The following is a 27,932-nucleotide window of genomic DNA, read 5'->3' on the forward strand; positions in this document are numbered from 1 at the left end:
GGTCATCTAGTCCAACCCCCTTGCAGTAAGCAGGGACATCCCCCACTAGATCAGGTTGCTCAGAGCCTTGTTGAGTGTGACCTTGAATATCTCCAGGGATGGGTCCTCAACTACCTCCCTGGGCAACCTGTTCCAGTGTTCCACCACCCTCACGGTAAAGAATTTGTTCCTAACATCCAATCTAAATCCACTCTTCTCAAATTTCAAACCATTATCCCTTGTCTGCTCACTGCAGGCCTTTGTAAACAGTCCCTTTCCAGTCCAGTCTAGCCTTGTGAGAATCATCCAAGTTTCATTTGTAAGTGAATAAATTATAACAGAGGAAATAGGTGAGCACCAGTATTAATGACCTGGCAGACTGAAACCACGTTTTCCTAAATTGCTCTCACATACACACAATGCACCATACAGCACCACGTTCTCTTGAACATCCTTATTTTGATCTCTAGGCAGTGGAGCTACAGCAGTGTGAAACTCACGCAAGACAAGGAATTTCCCTCCTCATGCTTAACGGCCAAAAGAGGACCCAACTTCCCCCCCCAACCTGGGAATAGATTCCACTGTGGTTGTATTAATCTATGAAACATAAAGTCTGCTTCCTGATTTTACAAAACCCTGATAAGAATGGTATTTTAAGCCCATCATGTATTTCAAACATTTTTTACTAAGGAAACTGGTAGTTCTTTGATTACAAAACATCAATGCTCTCAGTTCTGGCTGAACTCCAACACATAAGCACTTTCTTCTGCTGTCTCAGCTATTCTCCTGATGTCAAAGACACATTAAAATAAATGTGAACCATATGGCAACCCAGCAGATTACTAGCACTCTTGCATCAATAAGGGCAAAGCAATTCATTGTCACCAGCACAGAAATATCTTAGGCACATGAAAATTTCACAAGGCTGGAATAAAAGTGTGTGAAGCAGCCTTTTGAATTAAATCTCTATCTGAGACCAGAGGAAATGCTGATTTTCTTCCCCTCTACTACCCATTTGCCTGATTTTTACATAGTCTTACTGCCATATAAACTACAATGGCAAGAAAGATTAACACCACTCTCCAACTGCTCTATGACTTTCCCACGCAGTGTTTCAAGTCTGCCACAGAACAGCAAAGCAAATCCATCATGGTAATCCAGGTCAGAGCACCACTTACAAAAAAACAGATCACTTTACAATCTTCATAGAAAACAAAAACTTGGTAAAAGGTCATATTCCATAAATTGCTTCTAACTCTACCTCCTGCCTCTCCTTTTACCCCACTGCCTGCCCCAAAGGAGTTTTTCTAGGAATCTCCACACACTAAACTTACACATTTTAAACCCTTAGTGGTGAAACACATTTCCTACATGCTGGAAAACCACAGTAGAAGGAACTGCTGTGACATACTATATCTTCCTAAAGAAACGTGTGGGCTTGAGGGCAGGAGGGTATTTTCTGGAACAAATTTGAACCTGGAAGTACTGAAGGGAACTGCATATTCAAAAAGGCATAGATTGAGTAGCAGAAATTGGAGAGGACAGGAACAATGATGTAGAAAAGCAACATCTACCCTAATAGCACCTCACTGCTCCATCCTTCTAGCACCTTCTTTTTGGGTAAAGCCAAAGCTAAATTCACCTTCACCTCACAGGAGGGGCTCAGTGAGAACACTTGCTTAATGCTAGATTTATTTATGTCACATTTGAAAAGGTGTTTGAAAAATATGAGCTCACAGACAAGTTTGACATGAATAGGAGAGGTTTTTAATTTGTACTTTAACATTTTACCTCACTGTCACAATTTTGTCTAAAATATCACAGAAATGTTAAATTCTTGGGATGCATGCTAAAAGCTGGAATTCTGCTAAAATCTCAGTGAAAGCTTTAAGCTTACTTCCTCAGCACCTTCTATATCCAAAATGCTTTGACATTCGTGACACTAGTTCAGCTTCTCCACTCTGCAAATACAATCAGTCTATGGCAAGCAGGGGAGACAGCTAGCTGCTCTGCCCTCACCATTTACTCCAAATGCCAGCTGCTGTTTCCTGAATGATTAGTTCTGACCCTGGCCCCAGCTTTGAACAGTGGGAGAAGGAACGCTCCTACCACAGACCCTTGCAGGAATACCTACGCATAACAATTTTATCTGCTGAACTCTCCTGAGACAGTACCAGCAATCCTTTGTCCCATCTAAGGGGGGACTTCTGTGAACAGCCCTTTGCTACAAATACAGCTACCCATTCAGCTGTTCATGACTTTGCATTTGTAAACGTATTTTTACATATCTGTCACGAACATCTTCAACAAAAAGTATTTAACGTGTTATCTAAGCCAAAAAAAAAGGTCCATCACGTAAGGCAAAAACTGCCCCTCTGTGTGACATAGGAAATCTGATCATTTATAGGAGAACATTTTCCAAAAATATAGGAATGGAATTAGTTGCACAAATCTGCCTAAAAATCAGTGGGTGTCTGCCTCATAACACCTCTTTACATTTTTTTACAACTCCCTCTACAATAGTTGCTATTCCAGAGGAAAGACAGCAAGCAAGACCCTGTCATGGCATACACTGCCCTGTATTTGAGCAAAGCCTTTGCACCACATTTCATGGAATGCCTTTGCATTCTTGGTTTTCACTGCCCAGATGAGCTGACTTATTTTAAAATCAAAACCTAGAATCTCTCAACCTGTTTCCAGTTCATAACATGAGCCAACAAATAATGCTAAGCATGTATTCCTCATTAGAAAAAAAATTCCAAGCCTGGTTGCAGGCAACATAAATAACTGCAAGATGTCACAAACAAAATAATGTCTGCATTTAGCTACACCTTCCAAGTGTTTTCCCATAAAAAGCCAGCATCACCACTTCTAGCTCATTTAGATGTCCATCATGAACCAGCAATGAAACAGTACTTTTAAGGGCACACTGAAAGAAGCGCAATGGGGATGTATTTGTATCTTCAAATTCCTTTTTATCCTCCTTGGTAAAGTCAAAAGATGTTGAGAGCCAAAGGGTTTTCTCAGAACACTTACCGACCAGCCACATTCATAATCAACCTAAGGCATCCAATACTTTTGCAGACAGTACTCTAACTAGCAGAATGACAAGACCTAAGATTACGGCTGGCTACAGGATAACCTTGCTAGTGACAGCCATAATATGAATAGCAAGATATAGACAATTGATGGAGGATATCAACTAGAATGTACAATGGTTCTACGTCCTGTGGGTGAAGATCACCTTATCAGATCAGCTGGTGCTAGAGATTTTGCCTGTCGCAGCAGATGTAGAAGCCTCTGAATAAAGGTTTTAGTCTAAAAGTTTCAGCTACACTACACTGAAGCAGAAGTGGCAGAGGAAAGCAGCAGCTCCTCGAAGTATGTTTCTTAAGAGACAGATCTGTGATAAAAGGAGTTTTTACCAGCACCACAGTGTAAAAGACAGGACTTTAAGAAGTTTTCCCAAGTCTTTCAATGGCATGCAATTCTAACTTAAATTTGGATAATTTTTCTTTATCAGAAAAATACATACATCATTTAGGGGCAGGTACCTCCACAAGGCAGTAAGAATCTCCAGCATCTGAGCTGGAGCACAGAACTCAGCATCCCTCAGCAGACATAATCACAGGAACTGTCACGGACAACTTGCTGTGGAGCTGCTGAAACACAGCAATTGCCCTAGCTCACCAGGGCAATTTAGGGGAGCTGAAATGACATTGGGTGTGCTCCCGCCCTGTATTCCATGTACCTATAAGTTAAAAGGGAACAAATGGATGTCCTAATAATGTGTTTGCATGCTTGGACTGCTACTCAAAGATGAACATCCCTCTTTCTGTTATGGAGGGGCCCCTGCCCAAGGCAGCGGGGTTGGAACTAGATGATCCTTGAGGTCCCTTCCAACCCTAACAATTCTATGATTCTATGAAATGTGACAAGTGCATGGACTAGTTACAAATGTTTTGGCATCCATTAAGGTAAATATGTGGTGTGACTAATGGCTTGCTGAATCAAATAGAAATTACCTCAACAGACTAAGAAAAGTAAGTACAAAAGATGTGAGGGATTTTTCTTCATCATGAAGGCACTCCATCACCACTTAAGAGACTTTACAAGGTGCAGATGTATACATACACATAGCTGACCAAGAAAATCCTGCATTTATTCAGTTTTTTTGTTATAAACCTGGCAAAAGTTGTCTGTGCTTTACAGACTGTAGCTTCATCTCCTCACTCAGAAAAAGATGCCTGCAACTTAGCCTGGGGATTTGTTTATTTATTTGGTTGCTGTCTGATTTGTTTAAATGACTCTGTTGTTAAAGAAACTGTACTTATCTCTGTGCAGTAGTCACAATGGATAGCACTTAGAGACAGCTTAGTCATCTATTTTCTGCGATAGGGTTAATTGCTGAGATCAAAGCTATCTTCTGGCATTTCTGCCCCACCTGAATGATCCACAGCAGCTGTGCACCTCATTTAGCTGGCAAGTTAAACTGACCTTAAGGATAAGGGAACAGAATAGCTGAAAGTTACTTGTTTACCTGACCCACTACTGAACTTCAGATTTACTTAGATGAAAACAGCCTGGAAGGAAGATGGTACATAGGACCTGACAGTTGTCTCACAAAAGAGAAAGGAAAATGGTACAAAGTGTCAGGAAATTACTTAGAAAGATAACCTCCACCAAGGAGATACTCAGGCATGTATCACAGGCAAGGAATCCAGTCAGTCTTTCTTCTGCATTGGCTCTTTTTAATCTGTTTACTGAAAAAGTCTCACAGAACTCTTCCATGTGCTTTTAAAAGTACAGATGCAAATATTCAACACAAGAAAGCTCTTACATTTTGGGGCATGAATGTGTTTACAGAATGAACACACCACCCTTCAACGTACCCTGTTAACAGTTTCATTACTGTACAACACATCTGCAGGTAGTTTTCAAGTGAGCCTCAGTTAGTAGCTCTGTAAGACACCTTTATTCATGAGATAAGAACATCTACAATTTCCACATACCCTGTTTTGACATGATGGCCAAATAGGATCACTTCAATGTTTTATTACTTCCTAGAACTCAAAATATGCTTTTTCAAATAATACTTTTAGAAAACCCAGAAGTTTAAAACCCCCACAACTCTAAGTACATACAAAGAAAAGCACTCATGCCATGAACAGCATCCAATAACACACACACAACTGATACAGGAAAAAAATCCTGTGTGTAGAAAAACTTCACTGATTTTACAACTAAAGCATTCTTTCCAGAAACAAAGCACATAAAGACCCAGGAAAACATGAGAAGAATACAACAAACAAAATAAAAATCCAATCTCCACAAAACCCCCTGTTTTTTTTTCTAAAGGTAGTCAGCTACTAAGTTTCAAACACATCAGCATTCATCAAGCATCTTACTTATTTTAAACATAACCACGACTAATTTTTATTGCAAACACACATTAACTTTACTATCACACATCATAACTAAGAGTCATCTTTTAAGTGCAGAGTTGCTCCTGTATATAGCAGATGTGCCTAAGGCTAGCTAAGTGGGTTTTTTTGACACTGCTCAGTTGGTTTATGTTGATTGTGCAAACGTGTAACCGGTGAGTTTCAATACTAAGAAATAAGGAGGTGCAAAATCTCACAGAATTTTAACAATAAATTGACAAAATCTGACTTGCTTATCAGGAGCAGCATACAGCGTCCTCCTTACAGGTACAAAATAAGAGAGTCCGGATGCAGACAGGGATAACACCACTTTTCTACTCTGCACTCTTCTGAGCATCAATATCCTCTATTTTCTTACCAATAAATTATCACCTTTATCAAGCCCCTGGAAGAACTCTGTATTACAGTCAGAGCAAAGCAGAAAGTTAAGACACTGAAAGATGCCATGTTCCAGTGACACAGAAAATAGTCTCCAGAAGTCTTTTCATTCAGGACCTTGAGATTTGCCAATTCAAATACTGAACCAAGGCCCCTTGCTCAAATGCCCACTTCCCAAACAAGCTTTACATAATACTGAGATTATTCTGTACTGGTATCTTGGAATTTAGGCTACTGCATCTATTAACAAGGACAAAAATACCTTAAAAAAATCACTATCAATACACATGCATACAGTTTATTTCTGTATCACCAACTCATCTATGTAAAATGCATTTTTAAAAATGTAGTATGCACAATTTCTACATATGTGTGTGTGAGTGCATGCACAGATGAACATTTATCACTTTGGCCACAATTATCTCAGCTACACAGATCATTAATCTCAACACTGAAATGCCATAGTTCCCCTTGCAGATTTTATTCAAAACCTAATTATATTTATTTTGTCAATTGCAATCAAAGCCTATTGTTACACCCATGTATTGCAACTTCCAAGTTTCTACCCTGAATTACAAGCTTTCTGTGTATTATCTGTGCACCACAATAAAGTTGTTGTCTTCTATGAGGATGGCAATCACTGTTGTAAAACTGGTCTGCTTTCAGTCTATGATGAATCTAAGTCCTTAAAGTTAAAAAAATCAGTGTACAGATAATTTTACCACCAACATATTTAACACTACCTAAAAGCTCTACTGGCATTTCAATAAAATAGGTCCCCTACTAGTACTGCATCTCAAATATACTGCATCTAGAGTGTCACATTTAAACACATTTGAGGAGTTGTGCCTGTGCAATCCTTTTCACAGGAGTGCTACATGCTAGAGCAAAGAGGACTGGGACCCCCATACCTAAACCCTAGTTCATACTGCACAGCAGTATTAGGTAGACAAGTAAGTTAAAACAATATTCATGTTGTCACATGTTATAGACATGATTTCTAGATGCAATCTAACCCACACAGTTGTAAGGATGACACTGTGATGAGGAGTGATGAGGAGCCTCATCTATTCCTTGGCCCACAGTCTTAGTATCTTTACAAGCACTAACTCCAGTGGGCGAGATCAATGTGAGACAGAGGCAAACCCATGCTTCTTGAAACATGCAGTTCACTATTAAAACAGTAAAACCACCTAAACCAAATATCATAAATTACAAATGTAAACTGTAAATTCATTCTCCCAGATATGTATGTTGCACACAAAACCATTGCCTAGTCCAGAGATACCCTCCCCTACAGAAAGAATGGAAACTATTGCAATAGTCTCATACACAATGTTCCTCAGTTCCAAATAAAAGAAACCTTATTATTTTCTTTGGAAAACTCTCACCTATACAATACTGCAGGTAGCTAACAGCTGCACAACACTTAGATAAAGAAAAGAAAAGCTTAGCTAAAGCACCTGTCTGAAATACCTTGCACACAACTCCCAACATTAACTACGAACACAATTCAAACAGCAAATGGGTAGGGGCTTCCAAGTGACTTCCAGTTTTTACAATGACAAATAGTTCTATGTAGTTAACAAGAAGGCCAAAGGATTCTAGTTTGTTAAGTGATTTTGAGCAAGTCACAAACTGAACACCACAGTCTATTTTACCATCCGTTCAATTTCAAATCACTGTGTTTATCTAACCATAACATTAATTTTATTTGAGGAACTGGAAGAACTGTAGATACACAACTTTAGTACTTACGGGTAAAATGATTAGAAGTGGATGGATTGACACTATCACCACTGTCAGCACTTTCACTGCTAGAAATGTCATCATCTGATTCCCGCACAGAGGAACATGGTGAGGAGCCATCAACTTCTTCAAATTTCCTCTTTAAAATTCCACTCATTGCTGCGATGCTGTCACATGCACCTGTAACAGGAACAGAGGCAATGAGGCATTGAAACGCCCAACTGTAGAATATGCAAGATACTTAGAAGCACCAGTAAGCTGCCACTTCCAAGTCCTGAATAATAATTTAGTATGAAATTAGATGTAATTAATTAGAAGATAGTGAAGTCACACGAAAGAAAAGCCATAGGGAAGAAAAAAACCATTGTAAGTCATACTCTAACTTGACATGTATGGAGATGGTTATTTTGCTAGAATACTATGAAACAGATTGCTTTCAGGGAGTATTTTGCCCATTTTGATGTCAATAGCGTATCTGATTTCTACATTATGTTGTGAAATATCAAACAAGGTAAAAAAAATGAGAGTTTCTCTTCAAACACCGTCATTTGGTCCCTCCCTTGGCTGCCACAGGGAGAAGTAATGTTCACAATCAGGGATTAAATAAAATAAGAAGAAATTATCCTGAACACTACAGTTCCCATATGTGATCTAATCATTGGTCACATCACTCCTATGAGAAATCCATCTGATAATTCCAATACTATGGACAGATAAAAGACAACAAAGTCACAAAGACCATATGCTAATTTAGTGCTCAATAAATGACTGGCATTCAGAAATTCCCCACTCTACTCCGAGACACCAATCGCCTCCCAAACTCTCTCCTTCCCACATTAAGAAATGAGATGCCTAATATATTCCTGAGGTTGAGTAGACTATAAAGAAAGGTATTCAAGCAGAAATTTAGCAGCAGCAGTAGAAATATCACACAAATTACATGTGATTAAGGAGAAAGTGTACCTTTAACTAACTGAGCAGAGGTCAAGGACAGCTGGAGCTTGCTTAGAGGACACACAGCTGCCACCATGCTGCCCACAGCACTGCAGAGGCAAGCAAGCAAAAAGTTTGTCTAGGACTGATGACATGTTAGACTTTCCAAGAAAGGCATACAACCTAGCACTATGGATTAATCACAGGGTTCTGCCAAATCACACTCAAAGCAAGAAAAAAAATTACATTTCTCACCGAAACAGGACTTTTTTTATCCCTGCAATTACCTTTAGGCCTCATTAATTTTGAGCCATCTGCATTCTGCTCCATCTAGAAGTTGGACTAGATAACCTCCAGAGTCCCCTTCCAACAGTATTTCTGTGGCTGTGTGTTTAAAAACCAAAAAAATCTGTCAGGAAGTTAACATATGTTGGGCTAAATGACTACTAGTAAAGAAGACACTGTTATGGCAGAGACTCCAGTACTGACCATACTGCTTAACAATTAGCACATTTCAGAGTTTTGGCCCAGGCACCCTCACACTCTCCTGGATAACACAGGATGAAGCACGAGCCAGGTCCATTCGCAGCAGGTAGGCTGGATGAGGGCACACGGGTTTTGGCAGAGGGCTGACAGCTTAGCCACTGCAGACTGTACCCTGTCACTTGGCAGCAGAAGCCAAAGAACACTGACCTTAGCTTGCATATTTTTTGTAATTTTTAATAATACAGAGGTAGTCTCAGTGACGTAGCTGCTATGTTCTGAACCTGCAAGCACAGCACTTCAGCAGATCCTCTGGTATCTTTGCTCACCCTTAGTCTAGTAGCAAGTAGTTCCAAAGTTTCCTATGCAAGCCTGAATACCAGCTTCCTTCCTGGGAAAAACAAATCAACCATTATGTAGATACAGTGCTAAGGGACACGGTTTAGCAGTGGACTTGGTAGTGTTAGGTTAGTGGTTGGACTCAATGATCTTGAAGGACTTTTCCATCCTAAATAATTCTATGATTCTATGAGACAGCATGAAGAGGCTTGCAACCTGATACAAAGCTAGAACAGGTATTTGAGAGCTACCAAAGATAAAGTAAATTGAAAAGTTCATGGGTTCACCTGGTTAGAAAGTCTATAGGACTAATTTGAAGAACTAATTTGAACACTGAAGGAAATTTTGGGATTGCAGTGGCAAGAATATAATGGTTTCATCCCAATGCAACAGAAAGTGAATTCTAATTACTTGTTTTGTTCTGCTGACAAAGCATTTTGCATTGTTTGCCATCCCCTAAGCATAGCAGGAGAGAGTTATAGACAGGTTTAAACTTGCCTTTGTAAGTCAAACCCAGAAATTATGGATACATTATACAATATTTTTATGATATTAGTTTATTGCAATGACTAGAACAGAAGTTTTATAATAAGAGGGCTCATTCTCTTCTTAAGAAGTAAAAGCTCTGAAAAGCACATACATGATTGCACCAAGTTTAATATCCTGTCTCCAGCAGTAGTATTTAATGCTTCAGTGGAAAGCAATGGGATAAGAAATCTAGCCACAACCACTGCAGATACATGGATCTGCTTCCTCATCCTTGCAGTCAATTTCCCCTAAGCATACAACTGAATGTTGCTATACAACAGTGCATAGGCTCTTATAAATTCATCTGACTTGCTCTACTGAAGAACAAGTTTCATATTAGTTTATTGGCTAAAAAAACCCACAACAAAACAAGCCTTCCAAAACTACAGCCAGAGACCCTTCAAAATCACAGCAGCAGCAGAAATGCACCACTGTACAGCAGCATGCTGTGTTAGAATTCCATGCACAGAGGTACCCTTCACAAAGTGGAAATAGCTGAAGAGAAGTCCCTGAGGTCTCCTTGATGCTCTACAGTGAGATTTCCATTCCAATCACCAATAGGGATTATATTACAAGGGAGGTGCAGTGCATCTGCTGATCCTGGACAGAATTAGGAAATACCTTTATACTTGGTGGGGTGTTCAGAGAGGGAATGACAATGGAGATGCAACTGGAACTGCAGCATTAAATTACCCATCTCAAAGCTGAGTCCTCTGAGCAGCAGTTGCTGGAAATCACCTGATGCTTATCATCTTGATCTCACAACTGTGCAACCCTGACCAGCCTACCTCTGGGGAACAACCCAAAGCAGCAGAGCCCCTTGCTGACACTATCTGTCTTTTAATATGTCAGCTAAAGTGCTCATCAGCCAGAAGGAAGAGAAAGTGATCAAAAACCTGTGCAGGTCTGAAAATACATACTCAGTTACTATCCAAACAGATTCTTCCCAATTCTGAGTTAATGATTTCCATGAAAAGACATGCATTCCCATCAGAAGTTATTCAATTCTTGACAGTAACATAGAGGGAGTATTGGTCCCTGATACAATCATCTTGCATTTGCTCTGGGAACCAGTGTCAGATTCCCTAGGACCAGGAGAAAAAAAGCAAGAGGAGTGATGTGCAGTCTCAACAGGTACACAATGCCACATCACAGCTGTAACTGCTCAACCTACTTCTGTGAAGTCACAGTGGCATACAAATGGCTTACTACCACCTGTTGACTGAGGAACAACTATTTTCATCTGAGAAACCAGTAACATTTTAAATGCCCATGTCTTTAATCAGTCCTCATATCAAAACCTCTTTCCTAGAAGGTTCTGCCCATCTGTCACCAATCTGTCTTCTTCAACAGCATGGGAGATTTTTCAGAGTCTCAATTCCTCACTTTGAAGCTCTCCTAGCACCAGGGCCACTTCTGGACATACCCAGAATTTAGAGATTTGAGTTGCCTGAAAAACTTCGCATCCAGGTCACCTTCAAGCAAGGTGTCTAAGAACAAACAGAAACCAAAAGGAGTATGAGTGAAGAGCTTGTTGAGAAGGAAAAGGGGTGGAAAGGTTAGGCCAGGCTGTGTGTGCACCTGAAGGCTGGTAAATACAGTACAGCACTTGGCATGCTACATGTGCACACTCTCTGGACTTTGAATCTTGGAATCCTGGCATTCTTTTCTATAGAGTGAAATGGTGTCCCCCTAAGCAAAGGACTAGGGTGCTCTTTGCTAAACTGCAGCTTAGAGGCAGCAATTACTGAACAACTGATTCAGCTCACCAGCATCCTAGTGAGTTCCTTAGCTGTTAAACTACTGAGTAAATCACAGGAAACCCATTCAGCAGCAGATCTTTACAAAAAAAGAGATGTTTTAGGAGAAAGAGTGATCTATGCTCTGTTCTTGAAAGGGAAGGGTTATGCATTTGCCTTCAGGAGTGAACACTGTGTAGCACAGGGAGCTTCAACAGAAAACAGTTGAGCTGAGGTTCTGTGCTGGAGGGTAACCACCCAGAGGCTGGGGATCAAAGCATTTAACTCTCAAGTATCTAACCTCTAATTGCCTTGTTTCTTATTTCATTAAGCAGATATGACTTAGGAACTAATCCTGAAACCTTAACTCAGAAGCAAAAGACCTGTGGTTCTCAATGACTACAGCCTATCCTTACTACAAGAAAAGAAGTATTTCTGCTCATCGAGTGGTTGGGAGGACAGGGTACTTACAGCCACCCTGACACTTCTAGGAAACATGCTCCTCCCTACAGTATGTTACTGGGCTTCTGCATAAGTAAACAAGCTCTGCTGGCACTGTAATTTTGCCTCGCCATCAAACACAATGGGATTCTGATAAATTCTAGAACACTATAAATGGAAATGTTTGAAAAACAAAGTAGATGTATTAAATAATAGGGTACCTGAGGGAATGATAGCCTGGCCTGTTCATTTTCAAAATTCTTTTTCTGAACATTAATCCTTTTCCCCTTCAATAAAAAGCAACTGGATTCCTTTAATTTATCTTCTGGACACTTTAAAATCAACTTAGCTCTCTTGACACCTGTAATTACATCTTTAAAACATGAAGTTTATATATCACAGCTAAAGTTAACATCAAGATAACAATTTAAATATTTAGTCACAATGTCTCTATGAGGAAATATACCTTACACTACACAATGCTTACTTTAACTGAGAAAGCATTAACACTTGGAATTAGAGTGATACAGTATTTAGTTGTAGCCCACACACTTTCTTTCAAAAATATTTCCAACCATTGTGACTTCAAATGTGGAGGAAGTGAAGTGAAAGTGTCAACAATAAGACTGCCAAGGGGATGGTCAAAAGAAATAGCTACAACAATTTAAATGGCTAAATAAATAGAGGCTAAAAGTCAAGTCAAGGGTAAAGATATAAAGTCATACTGCCTCTGGCAGGAATCAATTAGGCTGGCTATTCTGACCTCTAAATATGTTCTTCTGGAAAAGCTTGCTCTTACTCTCTCTCTGTTTTGTTCCCCCCCCCATTTTGTGTTATTTCCTTTGCAACTTGCACATGTACCTGCACCTATGTTTAAACATGGCAAAAGTGAAAAGAGGGAAACTGTTTTATCTGTGTTTAAAAATGATAATTAAAAATAATCTTGCAGCTACAGTGGTTGGAAAGCACTTTCACTCCCAAGAACTTTAAGGAAAAGTCTTGAAATTTTTAGTGGAGACTTATCTCAAATGTCAAAGACGTACGCAAATACATGAAAACCTGCCTGAATTAGTCACACAGACAAATAAATATGGACTGAGTAGCAGCAAAATAGAGGAGGTAAAACTGGAGGGGAAAAAAAAAAGCAAAAGGATTGAAGTTAAAGGTTATTAAAAATTCATTTTCTACAGAAGTTGGCCCTTGAGCCAAAAATACTGAGTTTAAAGTTTCCTTCCCTGTTTAAGAGAAATAAAAATGAAATAGCAAAGCCATGCACTGTCATGATCACTGGAGGCCAATTATAAAGAAGGTAAACAAAGGAGATAAAATATATGAGTGTCCTCAAAGCTGAGTGCTACTATTCAGCAGGTATTCATCTGTGCTATGTATCTGACTGAACACATAGCTAAGGATTTACATTAACTCAGCTCACTTTTAACAAGCCAGCACAATCAGCAGATCAGTTCTGATATATTCAGCTTCTCAGTAGAACGAATTTGTGAAGCAGATGCAGCCCTAACACAGACCATTTGCAGTTCCCTTGTGGAATACATTCTTAGCTTCAACAGGCATTTGTAAAGTGTAAATATACATTGATTTGGATACCAAAATAAATACACAGTTAGGGTCATAGGGTGGCAAAAGTTATGCTATTTGCCAATTATTCATGGCTTAGCTCTGCAAATTTTGTTGCTCTTCTAACATAGGTTTTCTTTTGTCATACGCTGGTAAAATTAAATTATGTATGTATGTTTAATGTAGAGGTTTCATACATCCTAATTATTATTAAGAAGAAGTCATCAGATAGGTAGAATGAAAAATGGTCTAAGCTTATTATGCACCAAATCCTGAGATATTAAAGAACTGCCTGCGCACAGCCAGCAGCCATTTGCGTTTTAGTACTGCTGCAGCGTTATACAATAGGCTTGCTCAGCACGTTCCCTAATGGAGACTGCTTCAACTTTCCTCTCCTTAATTCAGCATTCAAATTCCAGCTTGGCAGATTTTGTCAAACCTGGTGCCTTTGTCTTGTCACATTCACCCAAGAAAATGCACAGCTGCAGCAATACCTTCTTTTATGCCTTAAGCTGGGAGCTCCAGGGGCCTCCAGGTTTTCAGTGAAGGAGAACACTAAAACTGATGTGGTGCCCCTGATACTACAACAGTCAGATTACGTTGTTCTGACTTCAGGAGCAAGTCATTTAAAACTTATGGTATAAGCTTACAGGTAACACATAAAAATATTTTGGTTTGATGGCTTTTTATTTTTCCCGTTTCATTTCTCTTTATTTGAACACAAAAACATAGAAGTCTCTCACATCTTCTTTTTTATCTTTGCAATAAACGTTAAAATTGGAACATACATCATTAACCCCATTTTTCTATACCCTCACATGCTGTGCACACTTTTAAGACACCAAATAAATATTTGTCCCAGCTATTAGGAGCAAGAAACTAAACTGCATCTCAAAAACCCCCAGAAAATCTACTGTTTTGTTCCGCAGAAATATTTGAGGAAGTATGTATGAAACAGGCTCCTATAAACAAAACCAATTTTGGTCAGTAGGGACCGACATTCAATTGCCACCAATAACATGAATATAGCTCCACAGTATGAGGGTAAAATCATGACTTCATTCAAGGGTTGGCCTCAAGTGAAGTCAAAATTAGTAAAAAAATATTTAAGTGCCTCTTTCTCCCTGGAGAAAAGAGTCAATAAAACTGTTCGTACTGGAAAATATAAAATATTAATATCTACTGGAAGGCTGTGATGTCTTGAAATTACTGACTTCAAAAATAGCTTTACGGCTATAATAATTCACGTTTTCTATCTGAATCAAGGACAATGCACAACCAAAATATAATGTTGCACTCTGCAAGTTTAATACACATCCAAGACAGCCCTAAGTAGGCATTCAGGCCCACAAAGAATGCCATTCAAAAATAAAAGCGGTAAAAATAATCCTCTTAACTTACTTTTTTGACTTTTCACCATACACAGTATATCTATTGAGCCTGGAAAACCAGTATGTTTTGTTAAAGTTCCTGGAGATTTTTAGCAATAATAGTTTTTCAATAATAAACACTAATGAAGGAAGTTCACCAAAACCCCATGCATAACATGCACAACAAATTACTGAGTGCAGGAAATGGTGCAACTACACAACACAACAACTGGTAACATTCCTCCTGCTGCTGACACATATGTAGAGTTTTGACAATTCACTTCTAAAAACAGCAAAACATAAAAATAAGCCATTCAGTTAACAGATAGAAAGCTGAAGCTGAATTTAATTTCAAGTTTACAAAAAAAAAAAAATTAGAAAGAAATGGGACTTGATTCTTTATAGATTTGCCTCTTCTGGATGGATTACCTAAGGAGCAGCAGGGGGGTTTGTTCATTACTCTTCCCTAGGGTCATGGTTAAGCATTCTTCTATGTGGTTACCTCAATAATCAAGCACTTAGAGTGCAACTTTTTTTCACTAGTGCAAACTACAAGGCTCCCTCTTTTCCATCTTGGCACCCATTTGCACAATACTTGAAGAAGATCTACTAGTTCTCCTTCAAATTCATCTGAAATGAGGTAATGATTTAAACCAACCCAAAACACTAAGGAAAACATGACAGATCTATCAAATATGTGATAGGCATAGAGAAAGCGTAACAGCCTAAGTCCAATTTCTTTAATGTAACAGTCAAAATTATCAACTACACTAAGATTTCAAATCCCCAAACTCAGTGACCACAGCATCACAGTATGAGATTGTTTACTTTCATGAAGAGAGACGAAGCAAGCGTAATCAATGAACTAAAACATTTCTCTGTAAGCCAGTAGTCTTCTCAGCAATTTCAATAGCTGACAAACCCAAACTGATAAACCCAAAGAGGGATTTTTAAGGTGCATATTCAGTTACAGCCAGTCTTTACAATAGTATCTTCATACTTTTGGCCATCAAAAATTACGCATAGGTTCTTACTCACCTGTGCTTGTGAACCTTTGTATACTTGACACAGATGAAGGCAGACAAAGGGTGCATCATGTTATTACAACATGAATGTAAAAAGCTACAGACTACAGCAAGGCTGACCTAAAATTAAATCCCAATTGTGTTAAAATTGAATGCTGACTCTCTTCACTTTTTAGCCATACTAAAGAAAATCTGGACTTTGTGGCTGTGGTGATTTGGCATCATAATAAATGTGTTCCAAAATCCTTTTCAGTTCAGCTGAAAACTTTTCCAGAAGACTGACAGAAGAGCTGCAGGTCTAATATTAAGTATGTTTCCATCCAATTCCCAAGGCACTCTTGTCACTGAAACAGCAATGAATAGACACTAAGTAGCTAGCTCATTCCCACAGCATTGCCTGATTTGTAAGCACCTTACAACCATTCAACCGTATCTCAGCCAGAGGACTCTGCTAGGACAAAATTAACTATCTGCCCTACACTGTCCTGAAAAATACTGCTGTGAAGGAATGTGGCTTACACTTTCAGCCCGAGGTAGTTTTGGGTTTTTTTGGGGGATTGTTTTTTTCTTGGTTTTTTTGTGAGGGTTTTTTGTTTGATTGGTTGGTTTGGGGGTTTTTTTGGGGGTTTTTGCTTTTATTTTCTGTATTTTATGATATATTGCTTTATCAACTCTGGCTTTTCTAGAAGAGCTCAGAAGGTTAACAGTCTACAATTTTTACTTCTCCATTTTACTGTTGGAAGATGTCTGCTTAGCAATAAGAGCGAGTGAAGAGGGCAAAATGGTAAACACCTGAGTTAATTGTAATCTGCACAGTTAAACCTTGTGCTACTCTAGTAGTGAGTGGTTCAACAAACCCTCTGGTACTACAAAAGAGCTAAACAATGGCAGCTCTGCAAGCACTTCAAGTCCCCACAGTCCTCCCTCCCCCAATAAAATTCTTGATGACAAAAATGTTTGCTTGAGAATAGCTTGCTCAGCTGTCACAGTTCATGCTGGAAGTAGGCAGTACTATCATTTGCTGTCCACACTAAGAGCTATAAATAAATACATTTTGTGGCTTTCAACATATATTTTTTTTGCTTACCCTTTCACCCACACACAAATGGCATTTACTAAAGATTGCTGTTGCTTAGGAAGTACAACTGAAAACATCTGCAATCCAGCTTACTTTTTAAACACATTCAAGGAGACTCAGTTCAGTTGTAACAAAGAATATAATTAAATCACTGAGAAGTTCATTATCAAATTCAGATCTCTATTCAAAAAACCCAACCTCCTCCTAAATCTACGGCAGGAGCTTTCTCTCAGAAGCCCCAGCCAGCTGCTCCTCAGGTGAGAAATGCCCACGAGGCATCAATGGGGAGCCCTGGCCCCACCCCCAGGGAGCACGGGGAGATGAGTTTGGAAAAGAATCCCTCTTGCCCCAGATGCGAACCCCAGCAGGGACACACAAGCTCTGGTGCTGGCCTGTCTTCCTTTCCTTCCACAGCTCATGTGGTCCGGCAGGCGACAGCAGCTGCAGAGACACCACAGAAGTTCCTGCTGCTTTAGGCAGACTTCTATTGCAGGGTGCTACAGATTCCTCCGGCCAACTCTGGACCTGCTAGCTGAGGCACTGACAGCAGAATAGCTGCAGCAGCACAGAACTCAACACAAATCAATTTATCCTGATTTTCAGCCCAGATAAAAAACATGACTTATTTATAGCCATGCACAGAAGTGATTTACCACTATGAAATAAATAAATGTAACACAACCCCAAACTCCTCTCTACCCTCAAAGGGGAAGCATGCTAATGAAAGGTACAATTACCATCAATTTACTTTGCAGCCTTACCCTACATAGCAGTATCACTTGATTGCATTTTCTCATCAAATTCCGAGGACTACACAGGATGGTATAGTTACAATCGGTAAATGACACTGCTCTAGCTCCTGCCCACATTCCTCAGAAAGACTGATGAGGGTCAGGCTCCATACTATGATGCCTATATTTCCTATTTCACATTAGACAAATATGCAAATCCATATTGATTATTGAAGAGCAGAATACTAACTAGTTCCAAACTGATTTGGGACATCAAATTACCTATTTCACAAAATGCTTTATGAAACAGTAACCAAACAGCATCAATGTTTTCATCACAAAGCCTAAATGCAAGCGGTCCAATATATTCTGATGATAGTTTTAATAAGTATCCTTGCTTGTATTTTTGCATTTAAACATACAAAAACCTGAAAAAAACCCAAGCATCTCATCTCTTTGTTTCCCCCCTAAATTTACTTTCATACAACTTACATATTAAGCATATTTTCCAACAAATGTTCATGGTCGTACATATTTATGCTACTTTTCCCATTTTCCCTATATCATTGTGGAAAAAAGATATGAAGTAATGGAGAACTGAAACTGGTGTCCTAAAAATGCAAACTTTTTTGGAGGGTGGAGGTTAAGACTAGAGGAAAGGGTGTTGTTGGAGAGAATTATGTACAAATCTGAAAGACAAAAAAGCCTTATGATGTCCCTTTTGGTTTTTGTTGTTTTGTCTTTGTTTTGTTAGCAATTACTCACAACTCCCATTTATCGCAGATTTCATTAGAATACAGTATTCATATTTGTGGAAAGATGGAGCAGCTAGAGACATGATACTTATGTCAAAGCTGTTTTAACCTAGTCAATGTTTTTGGCTTGTGTGCATTTGGAGATGATTCATATCTTTTCCCTACACTCAATCCCTTTTTTCAGGGTCAAAAAAACCTACAAAAGAGCAATGAAGCAACAATGAGCAAAATTCACCGACAGGACTTCAAATTGCATCAGCATTTTAAAGACGTGATGGTGTCTGGTGGTTTTTTATTGAATGAACAGCATGTGCATAATCCAGTTTTTCTCAGAATCGTAACTGGTTGAGAGCAAGGACAAAGACAGATACTGACATGTTACATGTAAATTTATCTTTCAGGCAGTTTTACTGATCTTGCAATAGATTACACCTGCCTCACTTCATCTTAACCTTCCACCTACTTGTTCATGGGAAAAAAAGCCCTAAACATCAAGGTTAGTAGAAATAACTTTTCAGGACCAAGTAAGAGGTTCAGATGGCAGAATCATCTGCTGTTATTTCAGAGAAAACAAGGAAGCTTTGGAATGAATTTCCAAAAATTTACCATTACAGACCCTAAACCATGACCTGTATGTCTTCAATTAATATGAAATGTAAATGTTCATTATTGAACCACTGCATCTGTCAAAATAAATGTATTTTTCAACAAAAGCAAATTTGTTTTTACAATAAACCAATGAGACAAAAACTCTAACATACACAATAAAACATTGTATATGCTCAAACTAAAAACATCACACACTGGACTTCAGCTCTTCAGCTCTAGAAACTAAGACTACTAGAATAAACACTAAACTTCAGTAATACAAGAGATCAGAATCACGTCTCTGTCCCCAAAATGTCTGATGCATGCAGAAAGATTTGGTTCTATTTATATTGCTTGAAGAAGCTTGTCATCCAAAATTCAAAGCACAGCACAAAACATGTACATAAACCATAGTTTCCATAGAGTTTAGATGCGCAGGGGGTAGTGTATTACAGAGTTACTATAATTTGGCAGCAGCACAGAACACCTGTTTGCTTTGGGAATTCTTTGCATCTTTTTCTTTGAAGTTCTTTAAATAGTGCTAGGAATGTTTTAGAATGTGAAGTGCCAGATCCACAGGAAAACCATTTGTTTTTTATTTCCTGTGTGCATGGATGGAAAAGGTAGGTGTACTTCAGAGCTGCGATTCCCATGTAACAGTGGGACTGCTGTTCTGTAAGGATGTTCCTCGTTATTTTAGTGCACACTGTTAATTTTATCTATGTACTTACTGTACTGTACCAAACTGCCTCATAAATCTAAACTTAAAATCCACTGCACTCATTTTAGACAAACACGGTAATTATGCTATAACTGAAGGACTATATGCTTTATTTTCTCCATGTGTGTTAGTGTACTGTGTCATATTCAGTCTGAGTATCAGGGCTGCAGGTGTTACTACAGGTTTACCAGGGCTTTCCATTACATAAACTGCTAGAACTATGACAAAATAACCACTGAAATACATCTTTTCAGCTCTATTGTCTAAAGCTGGAACACGGCTGTTTTCAGAGATGCCAAGCTGTTAAATACATTGTCTGTGAAGCACCTGCACCTACGTTTAGTAATATTTATTACAAGAAAACTGAGCACTTAAAGACACACCAGATTCCAGACCCTAAGAGCACGGGCCAAGCAGGAGCCACACACAAGCATTCGCAAGGGCACTTCTTGTTCGCCGCAGCATCCTGCGGGGCGCGGGCCCGCACCGCATTCCCGGCGAACCCGAGAAGAGCGAGCAGGGTCCGCCGCCAGGCAGCCGCACAGTCCTGCAGCCGGGAAACCGCCGCACAGGCGCATTTCCGCCGGGCGCTGCAGAAAGGCCGCACGCCCCGGTCCCCGCCGCCGCCTCGCCACCCTACCTGCAGGCAACGCCGCTGGCGGGCCGGGCCCCACCGCGCCGCTATTGTGCCCGCCCCCGTTCCCTCATCTACATGGGCCCGCCCCGCCGCAGGGCACGCCGGGCTAAGCCCGGAGGGCGGCCGTTTTCCCCACCTCACCTCCCAGACCCGCACTACCACCGGGGTCGTGGGCCACCACCGGGGCCAGGCAGTAGCGCCCGCTTTAGCCGGCGCCCCCCGCCCCAAGACGAGCGAGAGCCAACCCGCCCACCGCAGCCGTTTCCAAGGAGACCCACATTGCCCCCCGGCCCTGTGGCCACAGCCCGGCCTTCCTCTCCCTTCTTTCCGTAATCACAGAGGGTAGGGAGCACGGGGGGAAGGCGAGGAGCCCGATTTCCGCGCACCCTGTCTCAGCTCTCCCACGTGAATGGGCACCACGCAAAGTCGCCACGGCAGCGCCGCACGGACACAAAGCCACCGGCAGCCAGCCCAGTGTGGCGTTCGGCCTGCAGCCAGCATCCCCGCGCTGCGGACGGCTCGCCCCCACGTTCGCCCGGTGCCTCTGGCTGTGCTGAGCTGTATTACCCATATTGACACAGGAATAAAGTAGATATTCTTAAACTGTTCAAATTGGAATTTATAAAGAACATTTCTCAGTTGAAATCTTAAGCTCACAGGAAAATTACACCATGTTCTCTACATTTTTGGTTTATTTCCCTCATCTCTCCTTTTCAAAAAAATCAACAGATCTTATTTCTCTCAGGCAGTGCCAGAGTATTGAGTTTGTGATTTGAGTGCTGGAGTAGAGATAAAAACACTGAAGAGATTTATGGATAAAAACTTCCACACAGGTAATTTCTATGGGATGTGGTATGATAGAAAAATTAAATGTCTAAGAAAACACAGGCCACTAAATTTTTTGGGAGCAGTTTTCAAATACAATGTTATGCATAATTAACTAGGAACTACTATCAGAAGTAATTACTTGATTGAAAAAAGCTAAATAACGTATTTGGCATTAATATTAGAGTGAAATAAATGCAGAGGGTTATAATGTATCATTCCTGTGTGTATACAATTGCTTTAAAAATAACACAAAACACCACTTGCAAAATCATTCAAGGACAAAAAAAAAAATATAAGTGCACTGTTAGACATGCTTCAATGTTATTATTTTTAACCTAACACAGACATTACAAATTTCCTCCTGAGAAAGAATTAGGTCTCAAATTCATAGCAGAATAATAGATTGTTGTTACTAAATATTTTATGATATTGGCAAATGATCCATCTAGCATAAATTTATTTTTACTTGCTATCCAGTTTTTCATGCACAATTGAAGTTTGAATTGCATAAGAATAACAGTAGAAACATTTTTACAATGAATCTGATGACAGAGCTGACACAATTTATTTAGCTTGATATCACATTGATGTACATCTTTCTAATCCCACTTTACAAAATGCAGAACCCCCTGGCTTTACCAATAAAAAGGAAATAGCAAGCCCCCCGCTTACAGTTAAAATACTGAAGTGCGTCAAGAATCTATAAAACAACTGACCTGTTCAAATTGTTGTTTTTCCAGTCCATGCACTGTTTTTACTAATTAGGAACCAAACCAGATTGATCATCATTTTATAACGTTTGACATATTCACTGTCTTCCTAGTTCCAGCAGAATCTTCTTAAATTTCCCAGCACTGTGTTTTATTGCTGGTACCATATGCTTTATTGTTCAGCCACAAGAGCTTCGCTCTGCACAAAGACTCATTACCTACTGCTTGCTGAGCAGCTTCGGGCTCACTGAGGCTGCCTGTGTGATCACATGGGAGTTTTGTCTGAGAAAGCCAGGCATGTCACTGATTTCACCCGCTACACATATTTTTATCAGCTGAGGTCTACTATGAGGAAGGAATAACAGACTCTTAAGGATTTCTTTAGCTCATTAAGAGTGCAGTCATTATGGAAATTCCCTCACCATTTTTTTTGGTTGTTGTTTGTTTGTTTTAAATAATTATTAATACTATTATTGCCACTACAACACAGGTTCAAGTAGAAATTAAAGACAGTTGTTAAAGTAATTTTTCCTTCCGGGGAGTGGCAAAACCTGTGCATTGTCTGCATCGCTCCACGCACAGTGCATACTGAAATTAATATTCTGAAGAGGTAATATTTTGCCAACACTTAATCTGACAGTGTTTATCCTTTACATAGAGGATGAGCTTCTGAATGAAAAATTGCTCCAAAAAAGCAACCCCTTGATTTAAATTTGTCTCATCAGTCAAGGGCATTATCCCGTAATCTTTGGTCATAAAATTAGTTTTGCTGGTTTCAGTGAGACTACTCAGATGAATAAGAATCGGCCAGTTGAGCAAGGATTAGTCTCAAATCCAAATGACAAATTATGTAGTACAATGAAGTCTAATCTCTTCTTCATAATAGTTGGTGATACTTGGGGAAGGTGGGGGTGTTATTTGTTTGAGTTTTTGTTTGTGGTTTGTTGTTTTTTTTTTAAACACAAAATTATAAATTTAACAGTTTATATTGGTTAGAAAATATTTACCTAAGCATTTTACACCACAGTAAGTGATTACATTCAAAATTACAAAAGCACTTATAAAAAAAGATAAATATTTAATGACTTCTTTCACTGATCTATTATTAGTATCAGAGATACATTTTTGAATATTTGGAGATATCTTAACTCCTACTGCAGACTGAATTCCCAGAATATTCTCATTTAAAACTCTTAACGTACAGCTAGTGATGATAAATTAACATCTCTTCTCCACCCTGAAAACTGGTACTGAACATGTAATTAACCATAATATTAACATTGCAAAGATGCAGCTATTCTGTGAAATAGTCAATTAGCTCTGGAATTATTCATATCATTTTGAAAAATATAAGATCGCAAAAAGGAACTGTTTTCTCATTAACATTCCACAAATGAAATACCTAGTTGTTCTATTTAAAATCTTCCTCTTTAGAATAAATGACAGCTTGTTGCTCTTTGTTGGCATTATTCTGCTCCTATGGAAGTCAGTGTAAGTTCTGCCACCGATTTTCATGGCAGAAGAGACAAGCATGACGAACACAGATGCGTGCACTTTACTGTGTCATCATGCAAATCAATGACTAAACTCCCTGTTTCTTTATTGTTCTCAGCATCTTGCTTCTGGTGTATTATTAAGGTTTTCCAACAGTTGATATGCAGTCTCTGTGATTATACTGAATTATAGAAGATGGGTCATAAAGGATTCAGAATTCCCCACAACTAAATTCAGTGACGAATATCTTCTAGACTCATAGCCATTTTGTTTAATAAAAAATTCCATTATCAAGAATGAGTATATTTTAAAGTGACACCATTTTTACCTACTTAAAGGCACACACCAAGCAGATGGTTTGTGGCTGAGAACCTTCTACGTCTCTTAAGCAGGAAGCACTACCGTGTATGCATTAATGAGAAGAAACTAAAGCAGACTAGATGGGTTGCTAACGAACAGCTGGTTTAGCTACGGCTATGCATATTTTTTTCCCCTGGCGATTTCACTGATGATGTCACAATGCTAGTGTAGGAAGACATAAACAGAAGGCAGGCACTTTTGCTGCAGTAGCACTAGTGGGGAAAAAAGAAATATCAAATGTTTGACAGATGGAAAGCACAAAATCTGACTGGAACACAAATACTATTGTCACATTTCTGGGTGTCATTCTTATATACCCTCTGGAGTACTTCTCAAACCCTGAAAGGAGGTTAAAGGAAAATATGATCAAGGACACGATACAGTTAAACCAGTTAGCAGGAAAGTGTTGTTTCTGCAGGAGACAATAGCAGCAAGCAGTCTTCATGCTGTAGGAAAGGCAGTCTCAGTTAATCAGTTCTTCAGCAGAGGGTGGGGGAAGGGAGAGAAGCTTCAATCCTCCATAGTACATTTTGAAATTTTCTAATTCTAACTTAACATTTTTAGGTAGGTAAATTATATTCCAACTCATACTCTCTTCTTACAGATTTACTAAATAGACGGAAGTCTTTATCAGGGCCATTTTGTTGACTTTCTGCCCAAACTATTAAGGAAGTGTATTTTTGCAATCATGAGTTAAAGATCACCCATGTTTCACAGTAGCTAGAACCCAGACCTCCTTTGTCAGTCCATAGTAGGAATAGCCACAAAATGAGACAGGACTTCTTCAGGAGAATCCAAATTCATGCCTCTTTGAAACAATAGTAGGAGAATGGCATTGATATGCTTAGCAGTCTTTTCCACTCAAGGCCTCCCATGGGAGCTGATGTAAGCAAGAGCTCTCTTTCCTCTAATAAAAGGTTCCTTGTGAATCAAAATTAAAAAATAATCAAGAACCTGCTGACGAATTGTAAATAATGGTAAACTGCCAGATCCCACATCTGCTTTGTAGGGAAATGTCACTCACAGGAACATTGCTATGCTTTCCCATTCCACAGAACCTACAGAAATAGGGAAGTGCTAAGGAAATACAGACATTGAATCACCTCCATCATTAGTAAGGAATAATTATGTAAATCCTGATTTATTCTACCTATATGCATTTGAACTTGAGTACTTATATACAAGTTATATGCACTGAAATATGTATCTTGCACATAATTTAGTAAATAAATAAAAAATTAGAAAGCTCAGAACAATCCAAAACCAGCCTATGATATGAACTTCAAATCATTCTCACCTTATACAGCTAAATTATTTTGTTAGGTATTGAGCTCAGCACCCTGTGTCAGAGTTGGGTGAAGCAGATATGAATCAAAACAGTTACTGGGACAGCGCAGTTCAATTCCATGAAACATAAAGGGCAACTTGCACTCGATGCTTTATTATACTATAGGGCTGAATCCTGTACCTTGCAATAAAATGCAAGAGCTCTTGTTCCTCCATGCACACCAGAAATGCAACCACTTACACACCAGCTAGGAAGAAGAGGGTTCTGCTGAAACTCTCTTTTTCAGCCTAGTGCCAAAAAATGTCAGAAGTCCAGAATTTATGAAACCTGTTCGGTGAACCACACATCCTCTACTCCAACTCTTAAAAACAGCACAGTTCACATGCCATGGTTGGTATTTTATGAGCAGCAACTCCAAATGCCTCAGCACTGGCTTTCAGGTTTGTAAGTAGATGGTTTGTGGTCACTCTTTTGGTAAGATCTATGAGCTGTGCCCATGCAAAGTCTTCTAATTTGAGCTCAGGATGAGGCAGAGCTGCTAACTTTCCATGGAACTCTGCCACTGCAGTGCAAGTTCTACATCATGAAAAATGAACATCTATGAGAGAAATTGGTGTAAGATTAATTAAAGCTCTCCATCTGAAGTTACTGTCAGTAACACTGGGGTAGGATAATCTTAAGTATAAATTCTATATATTTCTTACCAGACCAAATATAATTCAATCAAATAAATTTCCTCACTCTGTCCCCAAATATATTCCTTTCTCTGGCTACATCATCACAGCTAAACTACCTTCAAGTACCGCCACCGTAACTACTCCATTCCAAATAGTGGGGCTTGCTAAATTTCAGTAGCCCACCAGAAAGAGTAGCATACTTTTGGTTCCTGAATTACATAAATATTGAAAACTTACTGATTACTAAATGGCATTTTCAACAAAGAAATACAACTGTGTTTTGAAATAAGAGTCTACCATGTGAAATGCAAGAAAACAGACAAAATATATTTGAAAGGTAAGAAGACATGCTCAGCTTAACAGATGGACAGAGAAAGCAGCTTATCACTGAGGGACAGGCCTGTAAGAGGCTGTTCTGATGCCTGGCACCTTAGCAATCTCATCTCCAAACTACATATAGTGACCTCTAGCATGTCAGTGTAAGGGTGCCAGTGCTACCCTTCACTCCTATTTCTGGCACATTTGCCTTGTCATGTTAATTTGAAGGACACTATGTATAGTTTCCTTTCTTTCTGACTTAAAAAATAAATCTCTGTGAACAGAAGCAAAGCAGGCACAACAGTGGATTCTCTTTAAATATATTAAAAGGCATGTAACAGTATACCCTTTCCTAATGATTTTTAGCACAACAGCTCTTGAAAACAACCTCATTTTTAATCATACAGTCTTGATATATCTTACAATACTGGCACTTTTCAACAGTAAAACAAATCATCTTATCAGGGTGGTATCTTGGAAAGTGCACTTCCTGTCAGAAAGTACCACTTGAATAGCGCTATGTATTAGAAGAGCTACTGCCCACAAACGTAAGTAATCTGTAGTAAACATACAGGATTTCTTTCTCCTTTCACAACCTTTTTCAAAACTACCAGTGAACTATCAGTCAAAGAACATATTAACATTTTAACTTTGGCAGGCAAATTAATGGAGTGAACGATGTACAGCCAAGCAGCGAAAGAATCTCAGTTGCATTACATGATGTGAATAATCAAAACAATTAATTTTGTGTTGCTATAATGCCTGATATAGCCACCATCCAAAACACCAGCACAGCATGGAGTTTTTCAAATAAAAGAGATTCTATTTTAAAGAACAAACTCCTTGTTATTTTGTTTAGTAAGAAAGAAAAAACAAGATTTAGAAGGCAGCAGATACTTTAAGAGAGATTGCCTATGCTGTCTTGTATGTGCTTCATAAACCAGCTTTGCTGTAGCCTGTTTCCATGACAGCTCAGACATAGAAACGTGATCTATGCCAAGGAGTAATGCAGAGCTACACAGAGTTATGCTTGGTACAGTTAGAAATTGCAAGACAAAACCAGATGAAACAGTTTGCATTTTCATTTTTAATTAACTGACATACTCCCTACTCCATCCTTCTTCTCTTGCTTTCCAACTTACAAATTTCACTTCACTATTGACCAGCAAGAAGTTTTAAATTAATTAAAATTAAGAGATTTTTTTAAGCAAGCATGGTAGTTAGTATTTTCTCTTTTTCTTTTTCTCACAACTATTTGGTTCTTCTTGTCCCCCTGATACCACAGTAAACCAAAAGAAGTTTACTGAGTCAGCACAGTTGTAAGAGGAATAAAATCCAATCAAGAAAAAGCAGATCATCCTTCCTTACTGGACTTGTCATCAACAGAACTTTCTAAAGCACTACTGTTGCTAAACCATCAACATTGCTTTTTCCTCACTCTCACAATTCTCATAGCAGAGCAGACAAGTTCTTTAGTTTTCATTGTTACAATATTTGAATTTGTTTCTGTCTACCATAAATAGAAGTATTTTGAGCAGTGACAGAAATAAAAATGTAACAGACACAGACAGATCTAAGCAGCAATGTGAGTTTTTAAAGCAGCTAGTTTACAAAACATCCCAACTCACAACACAAGGTATTTTCAATGCCCTACTTACAACAAAACAAAAAAAAAAGTGAACTTTTAATCTTATATATAACAAGATACCTGCACTCTAAAATAAGGTGTCTGCATTGGATTGCTAAACATCAGTTTAGGATTTC

General features: G+C 39.0%; 1 protein-coding gene across 5 annotated transcripts in view; it reads right to left on the minus strand.

The window, feature by feature from the left end:
* CSRNP3 (cysteine and serine rich nuclear protein 3) overlaps positions 1-27,932 on the minus strand; it is an 87,170-nt gene that overhangs the window by 25,601 nt on the left and 33,637 nt on the right. For 4 of the 5 annotated variants that reach the window (XR_008462963.1, XM_054174980.1, XM_054174966.1 and 1 more), the window contains one exon: positions 7,560-7,730. Coding sequence is in view for 4 of the 5 variants with exons in the window: in XM_054174980.1 (XP_054030955.1) it covers positions 7,560-7,730 (171 nt within the window). In the remaining variant the exon portion in view is untranslated. Of the gene's footprint in view, positions 1-7,559; positions 7,731-22,037; positions 22,270-27,932 lie in introns of those variants that run through there. The other variant, XM_009910543.2, reaches the window with a different exon arrangement.

Source organism: Dryobates pubescens, chromosome 2, assembly GCF_014839835.1.
Source record: "Dryobates pubescens isolate bDryPub1 chromosome 2, bDryPub1.pri, whole genome shotgun sequence".
NCBI classification, from domain to species: domain Eukaryota; kingdom Metazoa; phylum Chordata; class Aves; order Piciformes; family Picidae; genus Dryobates; species Dryobates pubescens.